This window comes from Musca domestica, unplaced genomic scaffold, assembly GCF_030504385.1.
Source record: "Musca domestica strain aabys unplaced genomic scaffold, Musca_domestica.polishedcontigs.V.1.1 24, whole genome shotgun sequence".
Classification (NCBI taxonomy): Eukaryota; Metazoa; Arthropoda; class Insecta; order Diptera; family Muscidae; genus Musca; species Musca domestica.
In genome coordinates this window covers 3,977,094-4,003,957 of record NW_026712272.1, presented here as the reverse complement: position 1 = coordinate 4,003,957, position 26,864 = coordinate 3,977,094, and the positions used below count along the sequence as shown (strand labels likewise).

Below are 26,864 nucleotides of genomic sequence, written 5' to 3'. Positions count from 1 at the left end.
GATTTAGATAAATGTGCCGACACGTAGATCGACATAGGCCATTGTTAATATAAATGTAGATGTAAATGTCATCTTGTTTTAAAAATTAGTGTATCCGTCTGGTGGTGGTTTATTTTTTTACTTTTATTGCACTTTTTTAATTTATTTCTTTGTGAAATCCTTTGAAAAAAAAAATCCTATTATTTTTGCACTTTTTTTCCTAACAAACAAATTTTACTAAACCCAACAACTAACCCCTTTGGCATTAAATGGTACAGACAAATATTTCGAAACTAACCTTAATTAAGTACTTTCCTCAACACATTTTTAATATATTTTTCCTTTTTTTTCTTCCTTCCTTGAATTTTTGCAATTAATCATTTTTCCAACCAACCAACCAACAACAAAAACAACTGCAATGATAAATTTAAAACACCTTAAGATGATACCTGTCGCTCTGACGAGTTCACCTGCGGCAATGGACGTTGCATTCAAAAACGCTGGATATGCGATCACGACGATGACTGTGGCGACAGTTCGGATGAGAAGAATTGCGCCAAAGTGCCATGTGGCGCCCATGAATTTACCTGTTCGAATGGTGCCTGCATTCACAAGAAATGGAAATGTGATGGAGATCCGGATTGTTATGATGGCTCCGATGAAGTGGTAAGTAATGTTCAGATGTTGGCAATTGTCTTTTTTGTTTTGCTTTTTTTTATGAAAAATTTCATTTCAAGTTTCATGTCATCATAAATGTGAAAATATTATATTAAAAATGCTACCATGAAGTTTTCTGAAAAGGAATTGAGTGGTGGAAAAAAGAAGAAGAAAATAATACATTAAGAATAAAGAGAACAATAGTAACATGAAAAATCCATTTATATTTAAAGTTTTGTCCTTGTTTTGTGGTATCAAGGAGTATTTAGAGCAGAGTTGAAAATGGAAAATTAGCACAAGATTTTTTGAATATAGATTTAAAAAAAAGAAAGAAGGAAAGGCGAGCTGGTTGCCAGAGTGGGATGCCAGAAGAGTGGGATTCCAGAGAGTCCATATAGACGAGATGAATGCCAAAGATTCTATCTAGGAGATCTGGAGGCCAAACATTCCATATAGGCGAGCTGGAGACCAAAGAGTCTATATAGTCGAGATGGATGCCTATATAGGCAAACAAGAGGCCAGAAAATCTGTATAGACGAGCTGGAGGTCAGAGAGTGTGTATAGACGAGCCGAAGGCCAGAGAGTGTGTATAGACAAGCTGGAAGCCAGAGAGTCTGCATAGACGAGCTGGAGGCCAGAGAGTCTGTATAGACGAGCTGGAGGCCAGAGAGTATATATAGTCGAGCTGGAGAACAGACAGTTTATAAGAACGAGCTGGATGCCAGAGAGTCTATATAGAAGAATTGGATGCCAGAAAGTCCATATAGAAGAGCTAAATGCCATAGATTCTATATAGAAGAGCTGAATGCCATAGATTATATATAGGCGAGCTGGAGGCTATAAAGTTTTTATAGACGAGCTGGAGGCCAGAGAGTCTATATAGACGAGCTGGAGGCCAGAGAGTCTATATAGACGAGCTGGAGGGCAGAGAGTCTGTATAGACGAGCTGGAGGCTAGAGAATCTATATAGCCGAACTGGAGGTCAGAGAGTCTGTATAGACGAGCTGGATGCCAGAGAGTCTATACAGACGAGCTGGAGGCCAGAGAGTCTATACAGACGAGCTGGAGGCCAGAGAGTCTATACAGACGAGCTGGAGGCCAGAGAGTCTATATAGCCGAACTGGAGGCCAGAGAGTCTGTATAGACGAGCTGGAGGCTAGAGAGTCTATATAGCCGAACTGGAGGCCAGAGAGTGTGTATAGTGGAGCTGGAGATCATACAGACCAGCTGGAGGCCATATAATCAATATAGGCGAGCTGGATGCAAGAGGGCCCCTACAGACCAACTGAGAGAGATGAGGTAGAGCTGGTCTTCTATAGACGAGCAGCTGGAGCTGGTCTCCTGTAAACCATCAGATGAAACTGGTCTTCTATAGATCACCAGCTGCGCCTGGTCTCCCATAGACCATCAGCTGAAACTGGTCTTTCATAGAAGAGCTGCTGGAACTGTTCTTCTATACACCACCAGCTGGAACTGATTTTCTATAGACCACCAATTGGAGCAAGTCTGCTATAAACGAGACGACGAGTCTTCCATAGACGAGCTGCTGGAGCTGGTCTTCTATAGAAGCGCTGTAGCTTATCTTATATAGACAACCAGCAGGAACTGGTCTTCTATAGACCACCAGCTGGAACTGATCTTCTGCTGGAGCTGGCCTTCTATAGACGAGATGCTGGACCTGGCCTTCTATACACGAGCCGCTGGTCTTCTATAAACCACCAGTTGGAGCTGGTCTTCTATAGACCACCAGCTGGACCTGATGTTATACAGACGAGCATGAGCTTGTTTTTATATGCGAGCTGAAGCTGATGGGTGTCTCCAGAGACGAGGTGGTGGGAGTCTCCAGAGACGAGGTGGTGGGAGTCTCCAGAGACGAGGTGGTGGGAGTCTCCAGAGACGAGGTGGTGGGAGTCTCTAGAGGCAAGCAGATGGGAGTCTCTAGAGGCGAACTGATGGGAGTCTCTAGAGGCGAACTGATGGGAGTCCCTAGAGGCGAGTTGATGGGAGTCTCCAGAGGCGAGTTTATGGGAGTCTCCAGAGGCGAGTTTATGGGAGTCTCCAGAGGCGAATTGATGGGAGTCTCCAGAGACGAGCTGATGGGAGTCTCTAGAGGCGAGCTGATGGGAGTCACTAGAAACGATCTGATGGGAGTCACTAGAAACGATCTGATGGGAGTCTCCAGAGACGAGTTGATGGGAGCCTCTTTAGGCGAACTGTTGGGAGTCTCCAGAGACGAACTTATGGGAGTCAGTGACGCATTAGAGCATAAGAATGCCAAATGGATTATTATAAGCAACCGACTATTAGAGAATCAACTAGGATTCTGAGAGGATCAACCGGGCTTCTGAGAAGACCTAAGTGTCCTTGTTGAGAAAAAGAAATGGTGTTAAAAAAAAATAATCTGAAATTAAAAGTCCCACGGGTCCGCTATGGAAGGATCAATTGATCCTCTACGTAAATCCGACTTGTATCTAGTCAAGAAAGTCCACTCTTTTTTTTCGTGAAAGGTTTGTCTCTCCCCTATGGCGCCCAAAAAAAAAGACGTCACTGAAGATGCTCGATAAGAAAATCCACTCTTTTTTTTTGTCTCTCTTCTATATACTCTCTTTCATTAATTTTTATTATGAAAATAAATTATAAGCATACTTCTAGGGGCTTTATATGTTTATTCCCGTTTTTGGCTTCGTTGGCTGGCTGGCTCTTGGTCACCGTTTATTTATACGGGCAATATAATTTTGAATACAATTGAATTAATTGAATAAATATCAAAAACAGAAAGAAGACTTCCCACCAATCCCAGTACAGAATAACAACTTTACGTTCGATGCCATTGTGCCACTGCCGGCTACCAGGACTGTCAGGAGTAGCGGCAGCAGCAGCAGCAAGTCCTGTAGAATATTTTCTTATTAACACTGGAGTGCCATTTGGCAGTTGTGGTCGGCAATACAAATGTATTCTCTTTATGGTCGGTATGACTTGGCTGGCTGACTGGCTTGGGGGATAGTTGAATGCTTGGCTGCATGGCAAACTAGTAACCACAGCAGTAGCATGAAATGTTGGATCCTCCTACCTTCTCTTCTCTCTTTCTCTATAGCCCTGGTTGCCAGTCTGGCTGTATGTGTTTTATGTGGTTGCCTGGTATCGACATGGCGAACATGGAAGGGAACAAACATTAATTTTGCTTAAAAGGAAATGCAAGGACCCATGTGAACGCACACACAGACCCTCAGACACATACACACGCATATATTTACGCACAAACTGGCCAGCAAAAATGTTGTAAAGAACAAAACTGAACTTAGTGTTGGCCAGAGTTCTTTTTCTCTCATCCCCCCACCTTCCTTTTGCCATTCTTTTACGTATATTTGTCGGTATAACATATGCATTGCCTGGTAGTAATGTTATAAATGAACAAGAAACGGCAGCCAACATTTCTCATGCCATGCCATGTGTTCTTTGCACAGAAATGTTGGTGAATGGGTTTCTGGGTAACTTTAATCCGACAAATGACAGAATGGGGCGAGATGGTCCCGCATCACTACTCCCAACTCTCACAAGTAATAAAATAAACCAGTATGGCATACACAAATACTTGTGTGCTTTTGTCTCCCTCCCTTCCCCTCTCTCCCTCTCCCAGTCTATTGGAGTATGAGCAGCAGATGCTGGTATGCATATTCAGCAAACTGCATACAGCATTCCCAGAAACGCACACTCGCACACATTTAACTCTTCTTCCTTTTTGTCTACATATGTATGTGTGTGTGTATGCGTAAAAAAAATGCAATTGACTGCTGTTTGTATTTGCGTTTTAGAAAAAAACCAGTGGAGAAATGGAGAAACGGTTTGTATGCTTGCCTCCTGTTATTTATTTAAAAGCCTGACTGCCAAAGGATCCGGCCAGCGAACTATGCCGGATACTATACAAAGCTAAATTTCATGGTTTTGCGGTCAGAGTTTATTTAGGTTAAAATGCAAAGGCACATTCACTCTATTTAATTTGTACAAAGCAAAGGGAGAAGTAAAATTCGGAATGGCGGGGCAAATGAAGAATTCCAAACACAACAAAAATGTGGTGTGTTTGGTAAGTAAAAATTGTGTTTGCTGCAAATAGGAGGAGTGCGTTTAATTTCAGCTTCCGGAAGGAGCAGACTAAATGCCCACAGAATTTTATAATTCATTCAGGGGTCTTATAGCCATATGTCATGTCATAGATGGTCTTAGTTAGAAAAGAAATTGATCTTTCATTTGAAGTCCAGTTATTATTAACATAGAAAACCAGCTCTTCTTGGAGAAGATAATTTGGTCCCCTCCTCGAAAGTCATGTGGTATACTTATAAAATCTTGACATGATATTCTAAGAGAAAACCGGTCTATCTTCTCACAAAAAGTGTTGGTCGTCATGTCGAAGACGATCTGCTCTCCTAACTGAACACCAAAAATATTTTTATTGACGACCAAATGGTCTTCTCATAGGACAGTTGGGTATCTCAAAAATGGAATCATTCTGAAAGAGTATTCATGGACAAGCCGATGATAGTTTTTTTTTTTTTTTTTTTTTTTTTGGACGAGCCGAATGTAGCCTTAAGGGTAGATATAGATGACTTAGGACCGTATATATATACAATCTGAAGTCCTTCTTTATATGATATCTGATACCCAGGCGAACTTAGATCGGCGTTTTGCCCATCTGAAGGTAATTTTTTCAAACGAAGCGGAACAAAAAGTTTTGAACGAGTCGGAATAGTCTCTTTATAATGAAGTTGGAGAAAACCATTATGGAAAGACGTTTGGCCTTCTTTATAGGCAAAGCTGCAGGTCGTCGTTATAGACGAGCTGTAAGCGGACTTTATGGACGAACTGGCAGAAAAATCTGTTGGCTATCGAGAAGCGACTCATAGAAAAATACAACCATAAAGTGACAAAAAGCACCCTTTGGCTCATTTAAAATTCGTTCTTGAGCTCATCTCAAAATTCTTTCTCTAGCTCCTCTACAGAGAGAGAAAGAAGATCTTCAGCTTCTCTACGGAGAAAGACGATCTCTAGCTCGTCTACAGAGAGAGAAAAAATATCTTTAGTTTTTCTACAAAGAGAGAGAGACGATACCCAGCTCGTCTACAAAGAGAGAGAGAGGCGATCTTCAGCACGTCCACTGAGAGAGAGACGATTTCCAGCTCGTCTAAAGAGAGAGGATAGGGAGAAAGAGAGAGATAGGAAGACGATCTTCTGCTCGTCTACAGAGAGAGAGATGATCTCCGGCTCGTCGACAGAAAGAGGCGATCTCCTTCTCGTCTGCAGAGAGGAAGATGATCTCCAACTCTATAGCGTTTCACTCCAGATCTTCTTTGATGATTCCCTTCAGCTCGTCTATAGCACCTCCCTCTACCTCATCTGTTGCGACTACCTCTAGCTCGTCTATAGAAACTCCTATTGGACTCCCTTTCAGCTCGTCTATAGAGACTCCCTTCCAGCTCGTCTATGGAGACTCCCTTCCAGCTCGTCTATGGAGACTTCCTTCCAGCTCGTCTATGGAGACTCCCTTCCAGCTCGTCTATGGAGACTCCCTTCCAGCTCGTCTATGGAGACTCCCTTCCAGCTCGTCTATGGAGACTCCCTTCCAGCTCGTCTATGGAGACTCCCTTCCAGCTCGTCTATGGAGACTCCCTTCCAGCTCGTCTATGGAGACTCCCTTCCAGCTCGTCTATAGAGACTCCCCTCCAGCTCGTCTATGGAGACTCTTTTCCAGCTTCTCTATAGCTTCCAGACACCCTTCCAGTTCTTCTGTATGGACTCCCTTCTAGCTCGCCTATAGAGACTCCCTGTCAGCTCGTCTATAGAGACTTCCTTCCAGCTCGTTTACAGACGAAGGTAGTGTCTATAGCTTCCAGACTTCCATCCAGCTCCTCTGTATAGACTCCCTTCCAGCTCACTTACAGAGACTCCCATCAGCAAGTCCATAGATACTCCCCTCCGTATTAAAGGAATGCTTTTCCCCAGCTTCATATATTATTTCGCCCTTGAAATTTATTCTCAAGCAGCATCCTACGCTTCCACCCACGTTCCTTATTAATATTTCCATTAAATAAAATTATTCTTTCCGTTATTAACAATTTGGAAAAATGAAATGAAAAATTTGGCAACAATTTTCTACGAAAATTTCTGTCAAGTTGAGCTTGTACAATAATTACTAATTTCACGAAAATATGCAATTAGAAATGTATTTTGTCAAAAATTGCTGCATACTTTTAGGATGATAACATTCAATTGCCAGCTGATGAGTGGGCGAAATCCTGGAGTATTTAAAATTATAATTAGAAACGCAAAGAGAACACAAGGATGGATTGGATTCCATGGCAATCAATTAAAAATTGTTCTTTTATGATGAGCTGAGTGATGATGCTTGGAATTACATGGTCTGGCGAATTGTGTCAAAGTGAAAAGTTATTAAATTTTTCCATAATTTGTAAGAACTGAGACAAAATTCCAAATATTAGCTAGTTTTGTTCGGCAAGTGGCAAGTATTTTTTTTAAGATCTTCTTTGATCGAACAAAAGTCTAGGGGGAAATTATTCAAAAGACTTGGATTAGGAATTTAGTTTAGCCAACCTCTGTGGGTCTCAAGGATTCTTTACAGACTAATGTTTTTTTATTTTATTTTTTCACTTCAATTTTTTTTTATCCCTGTCACTTATTTACCACTTATCCTATCAAAGAATATTTCAACAATTATTTACCATTAATAATGAAATAATAACAAATGTAATCATCATAATTCTCTGATTGTCATAAATATTTGCCAGAGTATTACCATAGCGTATCCGACAGCAAACAATAAACCACCGTGGTAAATGCAGTTTCTCTTTTTGCCATTCATTCGCCCATCCGGCTGACAATAAACGCCCACGATTAAAATGCAATTGTAAAACAAAAGATTTCCCTAAACAATGGCCATGGATAAATTGCGAAAAAAGGCAAAACAAAAAAACAACAACAAAAATTCCCCAGGAAACAAACCAACTATCCGCAACTGGCAATGGAAGTCCATAATTTATACATTACTGAGTGGCTTTGTTTTGTTGTCCTTCCAGGGAGGTAGGGAGGCACAACACTAAAATAACAAACATCCAATAACATCCCCATCTCTCGTCACCCACTCAAGCTATTTAAAAAACAATTCCCTTCACTAAGGCTAAGACAAACAATCCATTTATCCCTCCAGTGCCCTGAAATGGAACCGAAAAAGAAAAAAACTTCAACAAAATATCATCAACATTTCAAGACTTTTTGCCATTTTGCCAGTTGATATGGTGGACTGACTAAAATATGCAAGGGATTTTCTGCATTTTTTCTTCCTAGCATTTTCTCGATCCCTCCTACAAGTATGCAATGGCATAAGAAAAGAGAGAGGGAGAGAAATATCTCTATAAACCATGCCATTTAAAATTGCATAAAACTTTACCCCCAAAAAAACCACAAAGATTTATGTGTGGCCACAACATAAAGACACCACCACCCGCTCTGGAAACCCCAAACCAGGCCATCATAAACTTATTTTGTTCCCTTTTTGTTGGTCATCTGCTATATTGTTGTGGCTTACAATATTGTGGAGAGGGCCGTAGAAAATGTTGTTACTTGTTCCAAGACATAATTAAATTTAAAGCATACATTAAGGCAACCGAAAACTTTTCGGGGCTGTTATTGGTAATGGAGGGCTTTTTAAGGCAAGAGAAGCTTGACAAGCCTTTCCGAGATCTTTTATTGGCAATTTATTTTAAATTAACTCAAACGTTTTCATTGTCAAGAAATGTCATACCAAGTCATATAATGTCAATCAAACCATTTTCATGCCTTTTAATATCATTGAAAGTCCCTTCAAGCGTTCTGTGGACACAACAGAGCCTTCCTAGGCTTTCAATTAGCGACAAAGTTATATCAAGCCTTACATGACGTTTGATTAGCAATATAAGTCTTTTGAAATCAATAGAAGGCTTTTTAAGGTATTTTAACAGCAGAATCCTTTTTGAGGCCTTTTAATGGTAATTTATTTTAAATCAATTCAAGCCTTTCATTGTCAAGAAATGTCATACCAAGTCATATAATGTCAATCAAGCCCTTTTCAAGCCTCTTAATATCGTTGAAAGTCCCTTCAAGCGTTCTGTGGACACAACAGAGCCTTCCTAGGCTTTCAATTAGCGACAAAGTTATATCAAGCCTTACATGACGTTTGATTAGCAATATAAGTCTTTTGAAATCAATAGAAGGCTTTTTAAGGTATTTTAACAGCAGAATCCTTTTGAGGCCTTTTAATGGTAATTTATTATAAATCAATTCAAGCCTTACATTGTCTAGAAATGCCATACTAAGTCATATAATGCCAATCAAGCCCTTTTCCAGACCTTTTCAGGCCTCTTATTGTCGTTGAAAATCCCTTCAAGTCTTCTGTGGACACAACAAGGCCTTCCTAGGCTTTCAATTAGCGACACAACTCTTACTAACAACAACAAGCCATACATATGCAGTTCAAGCCTTCTCTTTCGTAAGAAAGTTCTTTCAAGCCTTCTGCTGTCAAAAGAAACCCTTTCGAATTACTATTTTCAAGAAATGCGAACCACTTAAAGCCTTCGATTTTAATTGAAAGCCTCTCTCTGCCTTCGTTTGGCAATAAAAATCACATCTGGGCATTCAATTCGCACCAGAAGTCGTTGCAATCCTTCTGCTGTCACTTCCAAGCTTTTTACTGTCATTTGCAAGCCTTCTCTGGCTCATAGAAACATTACAAGCCATTTTAGGCCTTCGATTTTCATTGATAACCCTTCTCAACCATCTCTTTGCAAAGGAAATAAAAGATTTCTCATTGAATTGTCAATATATGCCATTGCAAGCCTTCTGCTGTTATTTTCAAGATATTTACTGTCATCTGCAAACTTGTGCCGCTTATAGCAGTCAATCAAATTTATTTAAATTACGTCATTGCCTTCTGTTGAAAATAAAAATGACACGAGGGCATTGAATTAATACTATAAATCATTTAAATATTTTTTTTGTCAATTACAAGCCTTTTACTGTCATTTTCAAGCCTTTCATTGCTTCTAGAAGCATTATATTTGTAAGCCATTCGGTGCCCATAGAAGCATTGCAAGCCACTATAGGCCATCGATTTTCATTGGTAATCTTTCTCAGCCATCCTTTTGTAATGTAAATAGAAGTTTGACATTCAATTGACAATATGTGTCATTGTAAGCCTTCTGCTGTCAATTACAAGTCCTTTACTGTCATTTGCAAGCTTATATTGCCTATAGAAGCATATTACTGCAACCTAGGTTATTTTAGGCCTTCGACTTTCATTGAAATCACCACTTTGCCTTCCGTTGGCAATAAAAATAACGTCTTGGTATTCATTTGGCACCATTAAAAATTATAATCCTTCTCGTGCCAATGGCAAGCCTTTTGCTGTCATGTGCAAGCCATTTGTTGTTCAGAAAAACATTTTCAGCCAATTGAGGCCTTCGATTTTCATTGGTTACTTTTCTCAACCATCGTTTTACAATAAAAATAAAAGTTTTCACATTCATTTGACAATATATGTCATATCTTCTGCTGTCATTTACAAGCCTTGCGTCGCTTATAGCAGCCAATTACTTCCACCAAGGCTATTTTTGGTCTTCGATTTTCATTGAAAGCCCCCTCTTGCCTTCTGTTGGCAACAAAAAAAAACATCTTGGCATTCAATTGGTACTCTACATTATTATAATCCCTCATGCCAATTGCAAGCCTTTTACTGTCATTTGTCATCCTTTCGTTGCTCATAGAAACGTTGCAAGCCAATTAAAGCTTTCGATTTTCATTCGTAACCTTTCTTAGCCATCCCTTTGCAATAAATATATAGTTTGACATTCAATTGGCAATATATGTCTTGCAAGCCTTCTGCTGTCAATTACAAGCCTTTTATTGTCATTTTCAAGCCTTGCATTGCTTATAACAGCAAATTACTTCCACCATGGCCATTTAGGCATTCGAAAGTCCCCTCTTGCCTTCTGCTGGCAATAAAAATAACATCTTGGCATTCAATTGGTACTATAAATTATTATAATCCCTCATGCCTATTGCAAGCCTTTTACTGTCATTTGTAAGCCTTTCGTTGCTCATAGAAACGTTGCAAACCAATTAAAGCTCTCAATTTTCATTGGTTAACCTTTCTTAGCCATCCCTATGAAATACAGATATAGTTTGACATTCAATTGGCAATATATGTCTTGCAAGCCTTCTGCTGTCAATTACAAGCCTTTTATTGCCATTTCCAATCCTTCCAAGCTTACAAAAGCCTATTTTTGTCACCCATTTTATACATTTTGATATTTTTAATTGGAAAAGAAGACATTTCAAGTACTCTAGTGGCAAAGGAAACATGTTTAAGAAATCTATAGCCAATGGAAGCTTTTCATGTCAGCCATTGTCATTTGCAAGCCTTTCGTTGTCTTTTTCAAGCCTTTCCTTATTTTTAAAAGCCTATTATTGTCAAAACTCATTATTAATACTTTTATTGACCAAACAAGCTCTCCTAAATTTTATCCTGGCAAGAAATGAGGTTTGAAGACATCCGTAGTCGTCTAACAAAAAAAGCCTATTACAAGCCTTATAATGTTATTGTCAAAAATAAGTTCTCCTTCAAGCCTGCAGTCGCGCATATAAGCCTTTTATTGCTTCTCTCTGCATTATAACTCTAAACTAACTAAAATAACTTTCAAACACTTAATTCTTCTATTGCCAACTATAGACTTGAAGGAGGCATAGAAGAATTGGATTTATCGAGGACATGGAATGAATGAAATCTCGTTTCCACCAAAGAAGTATTGAAAGCTGTTTTTCTTCATTGAAGACATTAGTAGGCTTAGTCTGTAATTTTTGGATTGAAAGAAGCTTAGAAAACTTTAAAGGAACACCGAAAGGAAAGGTACCGAAAACATTGACTGACACAATTGATTGAAATGTCGTTTCCATCAACAAAGCATAGTAAAGCTGTTTCATTTTTCATTTTTTTTTTTTCATTGAAGACAAGAAGAGGCTTTGGCTGTCGGTCTTAGTTTATCGCTTGACAGGCTTGAAGGAGGCTCATAAGGCATGAAAGAAAGGTCACTGTCAACAAAGAGGCAATGAAATGCTGTGTTTCTTCATTGAAGACATGTAAAAGCTAAGTCTACAATTCTTTGCATGGCAGGCTTAAAACCTTTTTTTGACCTTTAAAGAAATGAGATTTCCAAAAAAAGAGGCAATGGAAAGCGAAGAAATGAAGCCAAAAGGCATTAAAATAATTTTTTCTTTTCGTTGACGACATGAAAATACTTTTTCTGTAATTTTTCGCTTGATAGGCTTGAAAAAGGCTTATAACACTTGAAAGACATGCAAGGCTAAAAAGGCTTGAAAAAATGAGATTTCCAAGAAAGAGGCTATGGAAAGCGAAGAAATGCCGTTGCTTGCCAAGAGGCATTGCAAAGCTGCTTTTTTTTTTTTTTTGACGACATGAAAAGGCTTAATCCGCTTGATAGGCTTGAAAAAGGCTTATAACTCTTGAAAGACATGCCCTTGCCAACAAGGCTAAAAAGGCTTGAAAGAAATGAGATTTCCAACAAAGAGGCTACAGAAAGCGAAGGAATGCCGTTGCTTGCCAAGAGACATTGGAAATCTGTTTTTTTTTTCGTGGACGACACGAAAATACTTTTTCTGCAATTTTTCGCTTGATAGACTTGAAAAAGGCTTATAACTCTTGAAAGATATACTTAGAGAAGTGACATTTCCAAGAAAGAGGCTATGGAAAGTGAAGGAATGCCGTTGCTTGCCAAGAGCATTGGAAATCTGTTTTTTTTTTTTTCGTTGATGACATGAAAAGGCTTAGTCTGCAATTTTTCGCTTAATAGGCTTTAAAAAGGCTTATAACACTTGAAAGACATACCCTTGCCAACAAGGAGGCGGGGTATCTTATTAAACAAGCTTTGTTTGGCAGGCTTGAAAGGAAAGCCGTTGCTAACCAAGAGGAATTCAAAAACCTGGTTTCCACCAAAGAAGCATTGAAAAACTGGTATTCTTCATTGAAGACATGAAAAGGCTTGGTCTGCAATTAGTCGCTGACAGGCTTTTAATGCCTGTAAGAAATGCCATTGCCAACAAATAGGCAATGAAAAGCTAGGTTCCGTATTTAAGAGGCTTCGTTTGGCCGGTTTCTTTATGAAAGACATGAAAAGACTCCGTTGCCAATTGTCAAAGTGTGCTCCTCCCTTTTCTCTTAACCATTTTGCCTTAGCTTTCACTTATAACTAGCCTTGAAAGAATCAAACTATCCCCTCAAAAAATGGAAATTTTTTGTTTCTCTCGTTGTTGTTGTTGTTGTTTTTGTTTTGATTGTTTTATAAACTCTTTTTAACAAAGTAAGGCAAGCATAGAGCGGAAATTGCAACAACACAAAAAATTCATGCCCAATGCTTTTGGGATATACGAGAATAATGCATTCATATGAGAATGGCAGTGGTCTTGTTTGTTGTTTGGTTGGCTGGGTGGTTGCCTCGGCAGGAATAGGCAATGGAGTAGTTGTGGAAAAGTAACATCTTGGTTAACATTGTTTTATTGGACATTTCCCTTGGGTTTTCTGTGGTGCCTTAGGGGAAATGAATTTGATATTGTGTGGAACAAGTGCATGTGTATGCTGGTTACTTTCTGTCTCGGAGGATGGGAATAGAGAAATTTTTTGAATTGAAATTGGAATGCCTTTCTCGCATACGGAATTGTAAAAATGGTAGTGAAAAATATATCTTTTCCAAAAAAGGAAAATAAAATAAACTTTAAAAAATTGCCATAGCTTTTTTGAGAAATTAAGAAACCTTAGACTTCAATAGTTTTACCCTTGAAAAATTATTGATTAAATTTTCCTTCAACTTTTCCCATTTAAATCTTGGCTGGAAACTCTCAAGTTTTCTCTTGCTTCAGTTATTTCTTTCCAATTCCCCTTTTATCCTTCTCCCATTTTGCATCCTAATCAGTAGCTGTTTCATCTCAAAACAAATTAACCATGATTCTACTGCAATGGCCAACTCAATGGCTGAATCAATTAGAGAAGAACTACAGCAAAACACGAGATTAAAACAAAATTATAGAGAAAAAACTCGAAGCATGACGGAAGAAGGAGAATAGAAGAAGTGTGAATTTGAGAGAATTATAGTAAAACACAATGTTTTACAAAACAGAACAAAGTTAACGACCAACATCTGTCCGTTTGTCTGCCCGTCTGCCTGTCTGGCAGCCTGTCGATGCTGTCAAAGTGTTGTAGAACGAGAAAAGCAACAACACAATACCAAATGACTGCTATTTTAAGCTGCCATTGAGAAAAAGAGTTGCAGACAAAACAATAACAGATAGGCTAAAGAAAGAAAATTCTTGGAAAAAAGAGAGCAAAAACGCTTAACACTCATCTCAATCAAGTTTAAGTGAGGTGTCAATGAGAAGAAAGTTTGTAACTTATGGGATGAATGGGGTATATAAAGCTTATAAATTAGCGAGCAAAACTTCAAAGCGATCATTTGGGGAGAAAATTTTGTCAGACCTATCATGATATTGGCTTGAAAACTTCTTCAGACTTTCAGCTGCTCTCTGTAAGCTCGAGACCTGTCAGATTGTCCATATAGGTTATCCTTCCCGAATCTCAAGTAGTCCCTGCTTTATGTGAGCAATGTACGCTTTTCGAGCTATCTGTGTCCAATAAAAGCCTTTTCAAGCCTCCCAATGTCAAAGTAAGCCTTTTTCAAGCCAAGCCATTCATTGTCAGCTGGAGTCACTGGTTCCGAAATCTCGTCCATATAGACATCTAGTCCTCGATCTTAAGTAGTTCCAGCTTTTTGTGAGCAATGCAAGCTTTTCGGGCCATCTGTTTTCAATAGAAGGCCTTTCAAGCCTCACATTGTCAAAGTAAGCCTTTTCAAGCCATTCATTGTCAGCTGGTGTCACTCTATCCGAAATCTCGTCAGCTCGTCCATTTAAACACCCTGTCCTTGATCTTAAGTAATTCCAGATTTCTGTGGGCAATGTAAGCTTTATGGACCATAAGTGTCCAATAGAAACCTTTTCAAGCCTAACAATGTCTAAATAAGCATTTTTCAAGTCATACATTGCGTATTACTAATTTTTGCCGTATCGAAAATTGAAGCCAATTTCAATCTTCCTGAACCCTTTTTTAATCTTCTGTTGACCTTCTGTGTGCAATAGAACCCAGTTCAAGCCACACAATGTCTCAAAAAATGTTCAAGCCTTTTTCAAGCCATGCATTGCATATTACTAGTTTTTGCCCTATTGAAAACTGAAACCAATTTCAAGCTTCCTGGACTGTTTTCAATCATCTGTTGACTAGAAGTTCTTTCAAGTCTCACAATGTCTAAGTAAGCCTTTCCAAGCCTTTCATTTTATATTACTAATTTTTGTCCAATTTAAATTGATGCCAACTTCAATCCACCTGAACTGTTTTTATTCTTCTGTTAGCCATCTGTGTCCAACAAATACCCTTTCAAGCCATACAATGTCTATATAAGCCTTTTCATGCCTTTTTCAAGCCGTTCATTGTGTATTACTATTGAAAACTGAAGCAACCTGAACCACTTTTAATCTTCTGTTGACCATATCTACGCAATAGTAGACCTTTCCAGGATCACAATATCTAAGCAAGCCTATTTCAAGCCATTCAATGTGTATTACTATATTTCAATATTTGTTTCAAATCTTTCAAGCCTTATTTTTCAATCTTTCCATTGATAGTAGAGATGCAATTCAGGGCGCCTATAAAAAAAGTAGACATGACATGGTATACTGCCTTATGGAAGTCTTACACTGCCTTTTTCAAGCCTTCCATTGTCCATTTCAATCCTTTAAGTGATGTGGGATAGGGATTTTAGAATTTTAATGGCGCTATGAAGACGACCTCCCATAAATGCTATTTTCAAGTCATACACAGCCTTACGTTAATGCAAATGCTATGGGAAGCAGATTTCAAAATTTTAATGGTAGAAACTGCTTTAGCTCATCTAAAAAAGACGACGTTTCCAGATCGTCTAAAAAATTGATCTCCAGGCCGTCTTAAAAAGACGACCTCTCCAGATCGTCTGAAAAAGAAAACCTTTCCAAATCGTCTAAAAAGGAAGACCTCTCCAGATCATCTAAATAAAGACGACCTCCATGCAGCTCGTCTATGAAGACTACCTCCATCTAGCTCGTCTATGAAGACTACCTCCATCCAACTCGTCTATGAAGGCAACCTTCATCCAACTCGTCTATAGAAAAACGACCTCCAGAGCTCGTCAATAGAAAGACGACTTCTATCAAGCTCTTCTATAAAAAGATGACCTCCAGAGCTCGGCTATATTAAGACAACCCCCAGAGCTCGTCTATGTAAAGACGACCTCCAGATCTTGTCTATAAAAAGACGACCTTTACATTTCGTCTATGAAAAGACGACCTCCATCTCGTCTATGGAGACTGCCTTCCAGCTCGTCTATAGAGTCCCTTCCAGCTCGTCTATGGAGACTCCCTTCCAGCTCGTCTATGGAGACTCCCTTCCAGCTCGTCTATAGAGACTCCCTTCCAGCTCGTCTATAGAGACTCACTTCCAGCCCGTTTATAGAGACTCCCTTCCAGCTCGTCTATATAGACTCCATTCCAGGTCGTCTGTAGCGACTCCCTCTAGCTCGTCTATAGAGACTCATTTGCCAGCTCGTCTATAGAGACTCATTTGCCAGCTCATCTATAGAAACTCCCTTCCAACTCGTCTATAGAGACTCCCTGAACAGCTCGTCTATAGGGACTCCCTGCCAGCTCGTCTATAGAGACTCCCTGCCAGCTCGTCTATAGAGACTCCCTGCCAGCTCGTCTATAGAGACTCCCTGCCAGCTCGTCTATAGAGACTACCTGCCAGCTCGTCTATAGAGACTACCTGCCAGCTTTTCTATAGAGACTTCCTTCCAGCTCATCTATAGAGTCTCCCTTCCAGCTCGTCTATAGAGACTCCCTGCCAGCTCGTCTATAGAGACTCCCTGCCAGCTCGTCTATGGAGACTCCCTGCCAGCTCGTCTATAGAGACTCCCTTCCAGCTTGTCTATAGAGACTCCCTCAACAGCTCGTCTATAGAGACCTCCTGAACAGCTCGTCTATAGAGACTCCCTGAACCGCTCGTCTATAGAGACTCCCTTACAGCTCGTCTATAGAGACTCCCTGAACAGCTCGTCTAAAGTCATTTTATCCAGCTCTTCTCAGCTCATTTTTAGATCCTCTCTTCAACTTGCTTCGCGCTCTTCGGTAAAGGCACCCTCCAACTCATCTTTAAAGACTCCTTCTGACTCCTTTATGGAGTCTTCCCCTTTTCGATTTATATTCATCTTTGCTGCATAGAGCTTTCTCGAGTTTCATAACACCATTGGTGTCGCTTTCTATTTCTTTTTTGTTTGTCCGGCTAACCAACACAATCAACTTTGACATTGATGCGACCGGCCTGGAATTGGATGGGAAAAAAACGAAAAAAAAAAAACAATTGTCATACAAACCGTTTAATTCATGTTGTAATTAATCCCCAAAGTTGTAGCCCATGCAACATGACAAGACCATGGCATAGGAACTTATATTGACTCACAACCTTAGCATGGGAAATGTTTTTCAATGAGTTTGGTCGGAGTTGGTTCATGCGGATGACTATGTTGATTGCTTAGATTACTTGCGGAGTGTTGTGACCATCAATGCATTGGAAAAGTTTTTTTTTTCCCGTTTTTTTTTTCAGATTTTCTGCTAGAGTAGAAGTTCTACATCCAGAATGCTTGTTGAGTGATTTTGGGTTTCTTTTTTTTTGGGAGAGTTTTGGGAATTGATACATGTTGGGATTTTCATAGGTTTAGTTTTTTTTTCTTTTGAATGGAGGTTTTTTTGTTCTAGCAAGGATATATCCAGGAACAGCTGAAATGGATTTGAATGTCAAAAAAAACAATTTTCCTTCAAATTCAGTTCCAAAATTAAAAAAAAATCATTTAAAAAAATTCAAAATTGTTTTCAACTGACCTTTGACATTAAATTCCTCTTTCTTTCCTTCCTTTTTCAGGGTTGCAAGAATGTCACCAACACGGCTATGCCCTGTCTGGCCCACGAATACCAGTGCAAGGATCGCATTACCTGCCTCCACTCCAGCTGGTTGTGTGATGGCGAACGTGATTGCCCCGATGGCGATGATGAGGTTCTGAGCAATTGTAAAAATCGCACCTGTCGCACAGATCAGTTCCAGTGCACCGATCGCTCCTGCATTGCTGGCCATTTGACGTGCAATGGCCAATATGATTGTGCGGACAAAAGTGATGAACTTAATTGCGGTGAGTCCGAAGCGAATGCTTCATTTGTGCGACAAAGGAAATAATTCGGAAATTCTAATTTCCTTCTCTTCCAGGCATTCGTAAGCAAACTGTTTGTGATGTCAAAACTCATTTCGATTGTGGTGGTGGCCAATGCATCCCCTTGGCCAAGGTTTGTGACAAACGCAAGGACTGTCCCGATGGTGAAGATGAACCGGCCAATAAGTGCGGCATTAATGAGTGTGCCATGGACAATGGTGGCTGTATGCATAAGTGTGTGGACCAGCCGGTGGGCTATCGATGTGAATGTGAAACGGGGTAGGTGAAAGGATAAAAAAACTGCAAAAAATATTTATCCATGGAAAAATTCGAGGTTATCTCCAATGGAAACCCATTTTTTTCCCTGGGAAATTTTTTCATAAATTTTAAAATTTTTTTTTTGTTAAAAATTATTAATTTTTCTATTTTTTTCCTATTTCCTTCAATTTTCTCAGCTACAAACTAATCAACAACAAGACCTGTATCGACATCGATGAGTGTGCCGATAACCCGGGGGCCTGTTCCCAAATCTGCATCAATGAGATAGGCGGCTATAAGTGCGAGTGTATGGAGGGTTATATGCGTGACCCCCGCAATCATACCCGCTGCAAGGCCACCGAGGGTCATGCCTCGCTGCTGTTGGCGCGTCGTCATGACATACGGAAAATTGCTTTGGATCACATGGAAATTACATCGATTGTGAATAATACAAAATCAGCGACAGCTTTGGATTTTGTGTTCCGCACCGGAATGATCTTTTGGAGTGATGTGACCACACAAAGTATTTACAAGTGAGTAAGGGGAAATTTCAAAATTTTCAAATGAGTTGAAGGGTTATCCATAATGGATGTGTGTGTGTGCGTTTGGAGGTCCTTAATGGCCTCGCAAAATGTTTAGATGGGTTTTGTATTATGAGGGGAAATTCCCCCTGGTCATCAACATATCAGCAACTAAACTTCCCCTATCACGGCCTCTTTGTTTCATCTGAGTACCACCTGATTTGTAAAAACAAAAAAAAAAATATTCTTCTTATTATGGCCGATGACATTTTTGTTCCATGGCAGCCACTAGGTGGTCCTTTCAGTGTGGTTTTAATTGAAATTTACTGCACGTCAGAAAGTTTTTTTCTAGAGGCCCTAGATATTTAAATTAACTCATTTTTATTTGCCGAAGGGTTGTATTTTTTTCCTGGCCCCCAAAAACAGCTGGAAATGAATCCCTTAAATTTGCTTGCCACACAGCAAGCTTTTTTGTGGCTTTTGATAATGGCAACGTTTAGTTGTTGTAATTTAATTAAAATCCCAAAAATAAAACGATTTAAACCCTTGTGGTTTGTCTGTCATTTGGTGGTACATGGGGTCGTATAATGGATATTTAGAAAATAATATTCAGGGGTGCATTTCAAGCAAAGGAAACGCAAAAATAGAGTTTGCCACTGGAAAGACTCCAATTCATCCTCGAAAAAAAATGTTTTACATTGGTCCTTGTAAAAAATATTTTTTTTCATTAGTCCTTGAAAAAAATATTTTTCAATAATTTTTCCCGTTGGTCCTTGAAAAAATCTATTTCTAGATAATTTCTGCTGTTCCCTGAAAAACAAATATTTGAAAAAAATATTCTTAAAAAAATCCACTTCTGGTTTTCCATGGCTGAATATAGTTTCCCGTGGGTGGATTTTTCCATTGGTCCTTGTAAAAATCCACGTCTGGTTTTCCATGGCTGAATATAGTTTCCCATAGGTGGATTTTCCCATTGGTCCTTGAAACAATATTCTTTAAAAAATCCACGTCTAGTTTTCCATGGCGTTTGTAGGTCATTTGGACCTTGACAAAATATTCTTTCAAAAATCCATGTTTGTAGGTTCTTTGGTCCTTGAAAAAATATTATTTAAAAAATCCACATTTGTAGATCCTTTGGTGCTTGAATAAATATTCTTTAAAAATTCCACGTTTGTAGGCCCTTTGGTCCTTGAAAAAATATTCTTTAAAAAATCCATGTTTATAGGTCCTTGAAAAAAATTTCTTTAACAAATCCATGCTTGTAGGTACTTTGGTCCTTGAAAAAATATTTTGTAAAAAATCTAGGTTTGTAGGTCCTTTGGTCCTTGGAATAAATATTCTATAAAAAATCTACGTTAGTAGGTCCTGAAAAATATTCTTTAAAAATCCAAGTTTGTTCTTTCTTTTGGTCCTTGAAAAAATATTCTTTGAAAAATACACGTTAAAAAAAATATTTTTAAAAAAAATCTAGGTTTGTAGGTCCTTTGGTCCTTGGAAAAAATATTTTTTAAAAATCCATGCTTGTATGTACTTTGCTCCTTGAAAAAATATTCTTTAAAAAATCTAGGTTTGTAGGTCCTCTAGTCCTTGAAAAAATATTCTTTAAAAAATCCAAGTTGGTAGGTCTTTTGATCCTTGAAAAAATATTCTTTAAAAAATCCACGTTTGTTCTTTCTTTTGGTCCTTGAAAAAATATTCTTTGAAAAATACACGTTTGTAGGTCCTTTAGTCCTGAAAAATATTCTTTAAAAAATCCACGTTGGTAGGTCCTTTGGTCCTTGAAAAAATATTCTTTAAAAAATCCACGATTGTAGGTCTTTTAGTCCTTGAAAAGATATTCATTAAAAAATCCACGTTTGTTAATATTTTGGTCCTTGAAAAAATATTCTTTAAAAAATCCACGTTTGTAGGTCCTTTGGCCCTTGAAAAAATATTCTTAAAAAAATCCACGTTTGTAGGTCCTTTGGTCCTTGACAAAATTTTAATTAAAAAATCCACGTCTGTAGGTCTTTTGATCCTTGAAAAAAATATTCTTTAAAAAATCCATGTTTTTAGGTCCGTTGGTTCTTAAAAATGTTCATCAAAAAATCAACGTTTATAGGTCCTTGAAAAAATGTTCTTTAATAAATCAACGTTTATAGATCCTTGAAAAAATGTTCTTTAATAAATCAACGTTTATAGATCCTTGAAAAAATGTTCTTCAAAAAATCCACGTTTGTAAGTCCTTGAAAAAATAATTTTTTTTAAAAAATCCACGTTTATAGATCCTTGAAAAAATATTCTTTAAAAAATCAACGCCTGTTGATCCTTGATTTTTTAAATTATTTTTGAAAAAATCTACGTCTGTTAATCTTAAAAAAAAAATAAAATGCACGTCTTTTGATCTTTAAAAAAAAATGAAATAAAAAACTCACGTCTGTTAATCCTCGAAAAATTTTTTTTTAAAAGAAATCCACATCTTGATCCTTGAAATAAATATTTTTGAAAAATCCACGGATACTCTTTGACCTTCCTAAATAATATATCCCATAGAAAAATGAGTTTTTTTCTTTCCATTCCTCTAATCCCATTTTTCGGGAAAATGTTTTTCCCATATGGTTTCCAGTTAATTTCGAATCATCAATCTTTCAACACCCCCACCCACACACACACACACACACATCTTTCATTTTATATCCAACCAGCCAGCCACAGACAATTGCTTAATTTTTTATTCATTGTCCTTTTTTGTTTGGTGTATCCATATCCTTTTTTGCTCTGTGGCCACAATTCATTTAATTCATTTCATTTCTCTGGTTCTCACAGGGCACCCATTGACGAGGGCAGTGACAAAACAGTCGTTCTCAAGGAGCACACCGTAACCTCCGATGGTTTGGCTGTCGACTGGATTTACAATCACATCTACTTCACCGACACACACAAATGCACCATTGAGCTGACAAACTTTGATGGTAATATGGGTAAAGTGCTCATCGAAGATGAATTGGATATACCTCGGTCCATCGCATTGGATCCCATAGAAGGGTAAGTACACAAAACAACACCAACAAACAAACAAATAATCAATAAGCGAGAAAGTATGAAAACCACAAAAGAAGATAAGAGCAGAAGAGAAACCTCCCTCTCTCTCTCTCTCTCTGGCAGACGGAGAGTATTAGACAGTATAAGAAAAGGCCAGGCGTTGTGAACATCAAACCAACACATCCGCTTGATTGACACTTGACATTATGATGAAGAAGAATAAGTGGTTGACATACGACCTCAAACCTCCCCCAACCCACAACTCCGGCCAAACCAAGGCCCTTACAGCCAGCCAGCCAAGCAAAATCTTGGTAATAAAATCCTCAATAAATTGTTGTGCTTTAGTTGGCCATCCCATGCCATTAAAGTTGTAACACATGCTGTGGACTTTGTTTTTTTTTTCTCTTCTACATTGGAAACAGTTTCTTATTCTTCTTCACACCAACCATTTAATACTTTAAAACCATTTTCTTTTCCGATTTTACACAGCCACTGTCTTATGAAGACAGACATTTTCATTTTCTTTTCATTCCTTTCTCACATCATAATTTTATTTCCCATCTCCTTCTAGTTGGATGTATTGGTCCGATTGGGGCGCCTCGCCACGCATCGAACGTGCCGGCATGGACGGTTCGCATCGCACAACAATCATCAACTACGATGTTAAATGGCCAAATGGCATCACATTGGACATGGTGCGAAGACGCATTTACTGGGTCGATGGCAAACTGAACATCATCTCATCGGCCAATTATGATGGCTCGCAACGACGTCAGATTTTGTATTCGACGGAATATTTGCGTCATCCCTTCTCCATAACCACATTTGAGGATAACATATATTGGACGGATTGGGATAAACAGACCGTTTTCAAGGCAAACAAATTCAATGGAGAGGGTGTAAGACCCATAACAGCTTTGCATATGGTAAGTACGATTATCGTGCGGGGAGAGAGAATGTGTGGGAGGTAAAAAACAAACAAATAATTTGAATAAGGAGGACAAAATAGTGTTGATCCTTGAAAAAAATATTTTTTAAAAAATCCACGTCTGTTGATCCTTGAAAAAAATATTTTTTAAAAAATCCACGTCTGTTGATCCTTGAAAAAAATATTTTTTAAAAAATCCACGTCTGTTGATCCTTGAAAAAAATATTTTTTAAAAAATCCACGTCTGTTGATCCTTGAAAAAAATATTTTTTAAAAAATCCACGTCTGCTGATCCTTGAAAAAAATATTTTTTAAAAAATCCACGTCTGTTGATCCTTGAAAAAAATATTTTTTAAAAAATCCACGTCTGTTGATCCTTGAAAAAAATATTTTTTAAAAAATCCACGTCTGTTGATCCTTGAAAAAAATATTTTTTAAAAAATCCACGTCTGTTGATCCTTGAAAAAAATATTTTTTAAAAAATCCACGTCTGTTGATCCTTGAAAAAAATATTTTTTAAAAAATCCACGACTGTTGATCCTTGAAAAAAATATTTTTTAAAAAATCCACGTCTGTTGATCCTTGAAAAAAATATTTTTTAAAAAATCCACGTCTGTTGATCCTTGAAAAAAATATTTTTTAAAAAATCCACGTCTGTTGATCCTTGAAAAAAATATTTTTTAAAAAATCCACGTCTGTTGATCCTTGAAAAAAATATTTTTTAAAAAATCCACGTCTGTTGATCCTTGAAAAAAATATTTTTTAAAAAATCCACGTCTGTTGATCCTTGAAAAAAATATTTTTTAAAAAATCCACGTCTGTTGATCCTTGAAAAAAATATTTTTTAAAAAATCCACGTCTGTTGATCCTTGAAAAAAATATTTTTTAAAAAATCCACGTCTGTTGATCCTTGAAAAAAATATTTTTTAAAAAATCCACGTCTGTTGATCCTTGAAAAAAATATTTTTTAAAAAATCCACGTCTGTTGATCCTTGAAAAAAATATTTTTTAAAAAATCCACGTCTGTTGATCCTTGAAAAAAATATTTTTTAAAAAATCCACGTCTGTTGATCCTTGAAAAAAATATTTTTTAAAAAATCCACGTCTGTTGATCCTTGAAAAAAATATTTTTTAAAAAATCCACGTCTGTTGATCCTTGAAAAAAATATTTTTTTTTTTAAAATCCCGAAATTTGATATTGAGAGTTCTCTTGGAATGTGATGTTAAGTCTGGTGGCGTGGCTCTGCAAATGCATAATATATTGGTTCAAAAAGTACTAAATGGTACTAATCTTGGATCACTATTGGTGTCTAGGATAAAGAAATGTAGATTGTTTTGGATATGCGTACTCTTCTAGCAGAAGTGGAGGTCTAATAGTTTTCAACCTCCCATAACCACAACGGCTTTGGCCTTTTTATACCCTCCACCATACTATGGAGGGTATATTAACTTTGTCATTCCATTTGTAACTCCTCGAAATACTCATGTCAGACCCAACAAAGTATATATTTATTCTTGATCAGCGTAAAATTCTAAGTCGATTTAGCGATATCCGTCAGTATGTCTGTCTGTCTGTCCGGCTGTCTGTCTGTCTGTCTGTTGTAATCACGCTATCTTTCGAACGAATTGAGATACAAGGCTAAAATTTTGCACACAGGTTTATGTTTACAGTAGGCAGGTTAAGTTCGTAAATGGGCCATGTAGGTCCAAGTTATCATATAGCCCCCATATAACGGTACCCCCCGATATTCGGTATTTTGATGATTTTAGAGACATTATTCAACGGAATTGTTTCAAATTACCTCTTTAGAGTTCGTAATGGAAACTCCAGTCTGTGACGGAAAATTGTCTATGCAGGTCTAGGTCTTCGTATAGGCCCCATATACCAGTACCTCCCTATATTCGGTATTTTGATGATTTTAGCGACATTATTCACCGGAATTGTTTCAAATTTGGCATTTTAAGTTCGAAATAGATACTACAGCCCAAGGCACAAAATTTGAATATGGTAACGGCTTATGACAAACAATGCCTATGTAGGTCCATGTCGTGTAGACCCCAAAATGACGGCTATATTCGGATTTTTTTTTTTTAATTTTCACAGGTCATTTAGTCCTTGAAAAAAAATCCTTAAAAAATCCACGTTTCTAGGTCCTTTGGTCCTTAAAAAAAATCCTTAAAAAATACACGTTTGAAGGTCCATTGGTCCTTAAAAAATCATTAAAAAATCCACGTTTGTTGGTCCTTGAAAAAATATTCTTTAAAAAATCCACGTCTGTAGGTCATTTGGTCCTTGAAAAAAATAGTCCTTAAAAAATCCACGTTTGTTGGTCCTTGAAAAAATTTTCTTTAAAAAATCCACGTTTGTAGGTCCTTTGGTCCTTGAAAAAATATTTTTTAAAAAATCCACGTTTGTAGGTCCTTTGGTCCTTGAAAAAAATAGTCCTTAAAAATCCACGTTTGTTGGTCCTTTGGTCCTTGAAAAAAATATTCTTTAAAAAATCCACGTTTGTAGGTCCTTTGGTCCTTGAAAAAATATTCTTTAAAAAATCCAAGTTCGTAGGTACTTTGGTCCTTGAAAAAATATTCTTTAAAAAATCCACGTTTGTAGGTCCTATGGCCCTTGAAAAAAATATTCTTTAAAAATCCACGTTTGTATGTCCTTTGGTCCTTGGAAAAAATGTTCTTTAAAAAGTCTAGGTTTGTAGGTCCTTTTTTACTTGGAAAAAATATTCTTTAAAAAATCTAGGTCTGTAGATCCTTTGGTCCTTGAAAAAAATTTCTTTAAAAAATCTACGTTTGTATGTCCTTTTGTCCTTGGAAAAAATATTCTTTAAAAAATCTAGGTTTGTAGATCCTTTGGTCCTTGAAAAAAATGTTCTTTAAAAAATCCACTTGCGTAGGTCCTTTGGTCCTTGCAAAAATATTCTTTGAAAAATCCACGTTTATAGGTCCTTAGAAAAATATTCTTTAAAAAATCCGCGTTTATAGGTGCTTGAAAAAACGTTCTTTGAAAAGACCACGTTTATAGGTCCTTGAAAAAATATTCTTTGAGAAATCCACGTTTATAGGTCCTTGAAAAAATGTTATTTGAGAAATCCACGTTTGTAGGTCCTTTGGTCCTTGAAAAAATGTTCTTTAAAAAATCCACGTTTACAGGTCCAAAAATATATTCTTTATTTCTTTCGTTAATACATTATTTACCGTTTACTTCAAGTTTCAAATTTGAATGTCGTATAGACCCCAAAATGCCGGCTATATTCGTTTTTTTTTTAAATTTTCACAGCATTTTTTAAGGTTTCAATTTTTTTGAAAATTTCTAAATTCATTCCAAATGGTGGAGGGTATTCATAATTCGGCCCGGCCGAAGTTACTGCTTTTTAACCTGGTCTCCTTCAGTTTTAAACCTCCCACAACCACAACGGCTTTAGCCCTTTTTATAGCATGACATAATTTCCTTAAAAAATTATTTATTGTCTCCGGTTTTGTACTTGTTGTTGTTGTTGTTTTTTTTTTTTGGTTGCAACACACCTCCAAGGTGTTGAAGTACCATGAGGGTGTTAATAAATTTAAAACCCTGTGAAGTGAAGCATATTCATGGCGCGATGACACGCCATGGTGTTGTAAATCTTTTTGTTGCAACTGGACGATGACCGTGTGTACACGTGTGTGTGTGTGTGTGTGACAATTAAAAGCCACTATATTTTGATGGTGAAAACTGTGGCCATTGTTGGTGTTGTTATTGTTTCTCATTTTTTTTTTTTCTGTTTTTTTTTTCTGGTTGTCCTCAACAACATTACCACTACAATAATAATTCATGATTTCCTCCAATTTTTTCCAAGGTATACTTTTGGGGATACATGCAGATGTGAGTTCGTGTGTGTGTGTGAGTGCATCACTCCTGCTGCTCTGACGATGTTGAGTTGGCTTGGCACAAAACTTACAAACTTGGTTGCGGTGGGGCAACGTGTTATGCCACTTCATGTATGCGTGTATAAATCTTGTAAATTATGAAGGATATTCTGACACCAGATTGGTAGAACACTGGTCTCATAGTCACAAACACACATGCACGCACATACACTCTCATATATATTATGAAATAAA

General features: G+C 37.7%; 1 protein-coding gene across 2 annotated transcripts in view; it reads left to right on the top strand.

Annotated features, from left to right (window-relative positions):
• The window catches only part of LOC101888520 (low-density lipoprotein receptor), a 473,897-nt gene that overhangs the window by 379,571 nt on the left and 67,462 nt on the right, over positions 1 to 26,864 (top strand). For both annotated transcript variants that reach the window (XM_059123371.1, XM_059123370.1), the window contains exons 5-10: positions 422 to 645; positions 17,747 to 18,011; positions 18,086 to 18,308; positions 18,485 to 18,820; positions 21,614 to 21,832; positions 22,401 to 22,755. In XM_059123371.1, coding sequence (XP_058979354.1) covers positions 422 to 645; positions 17,747 to 18,011; positions 18,086 to 18,308; positions 18,485 to 18,820; positions 21,614 to 21,832; positions 22,401 to 22,755 — 1,622 coding nt within the window. The remainder of the gene's footprint in view (positions 1 to 421; positions 646 to 17,746; positions 18,012 to 18,085; positions 18,309 to 18,484; positions 18,821 to 21,613; positions 21,833 to 22,400; positions 22,756 to 26,864) is intronic.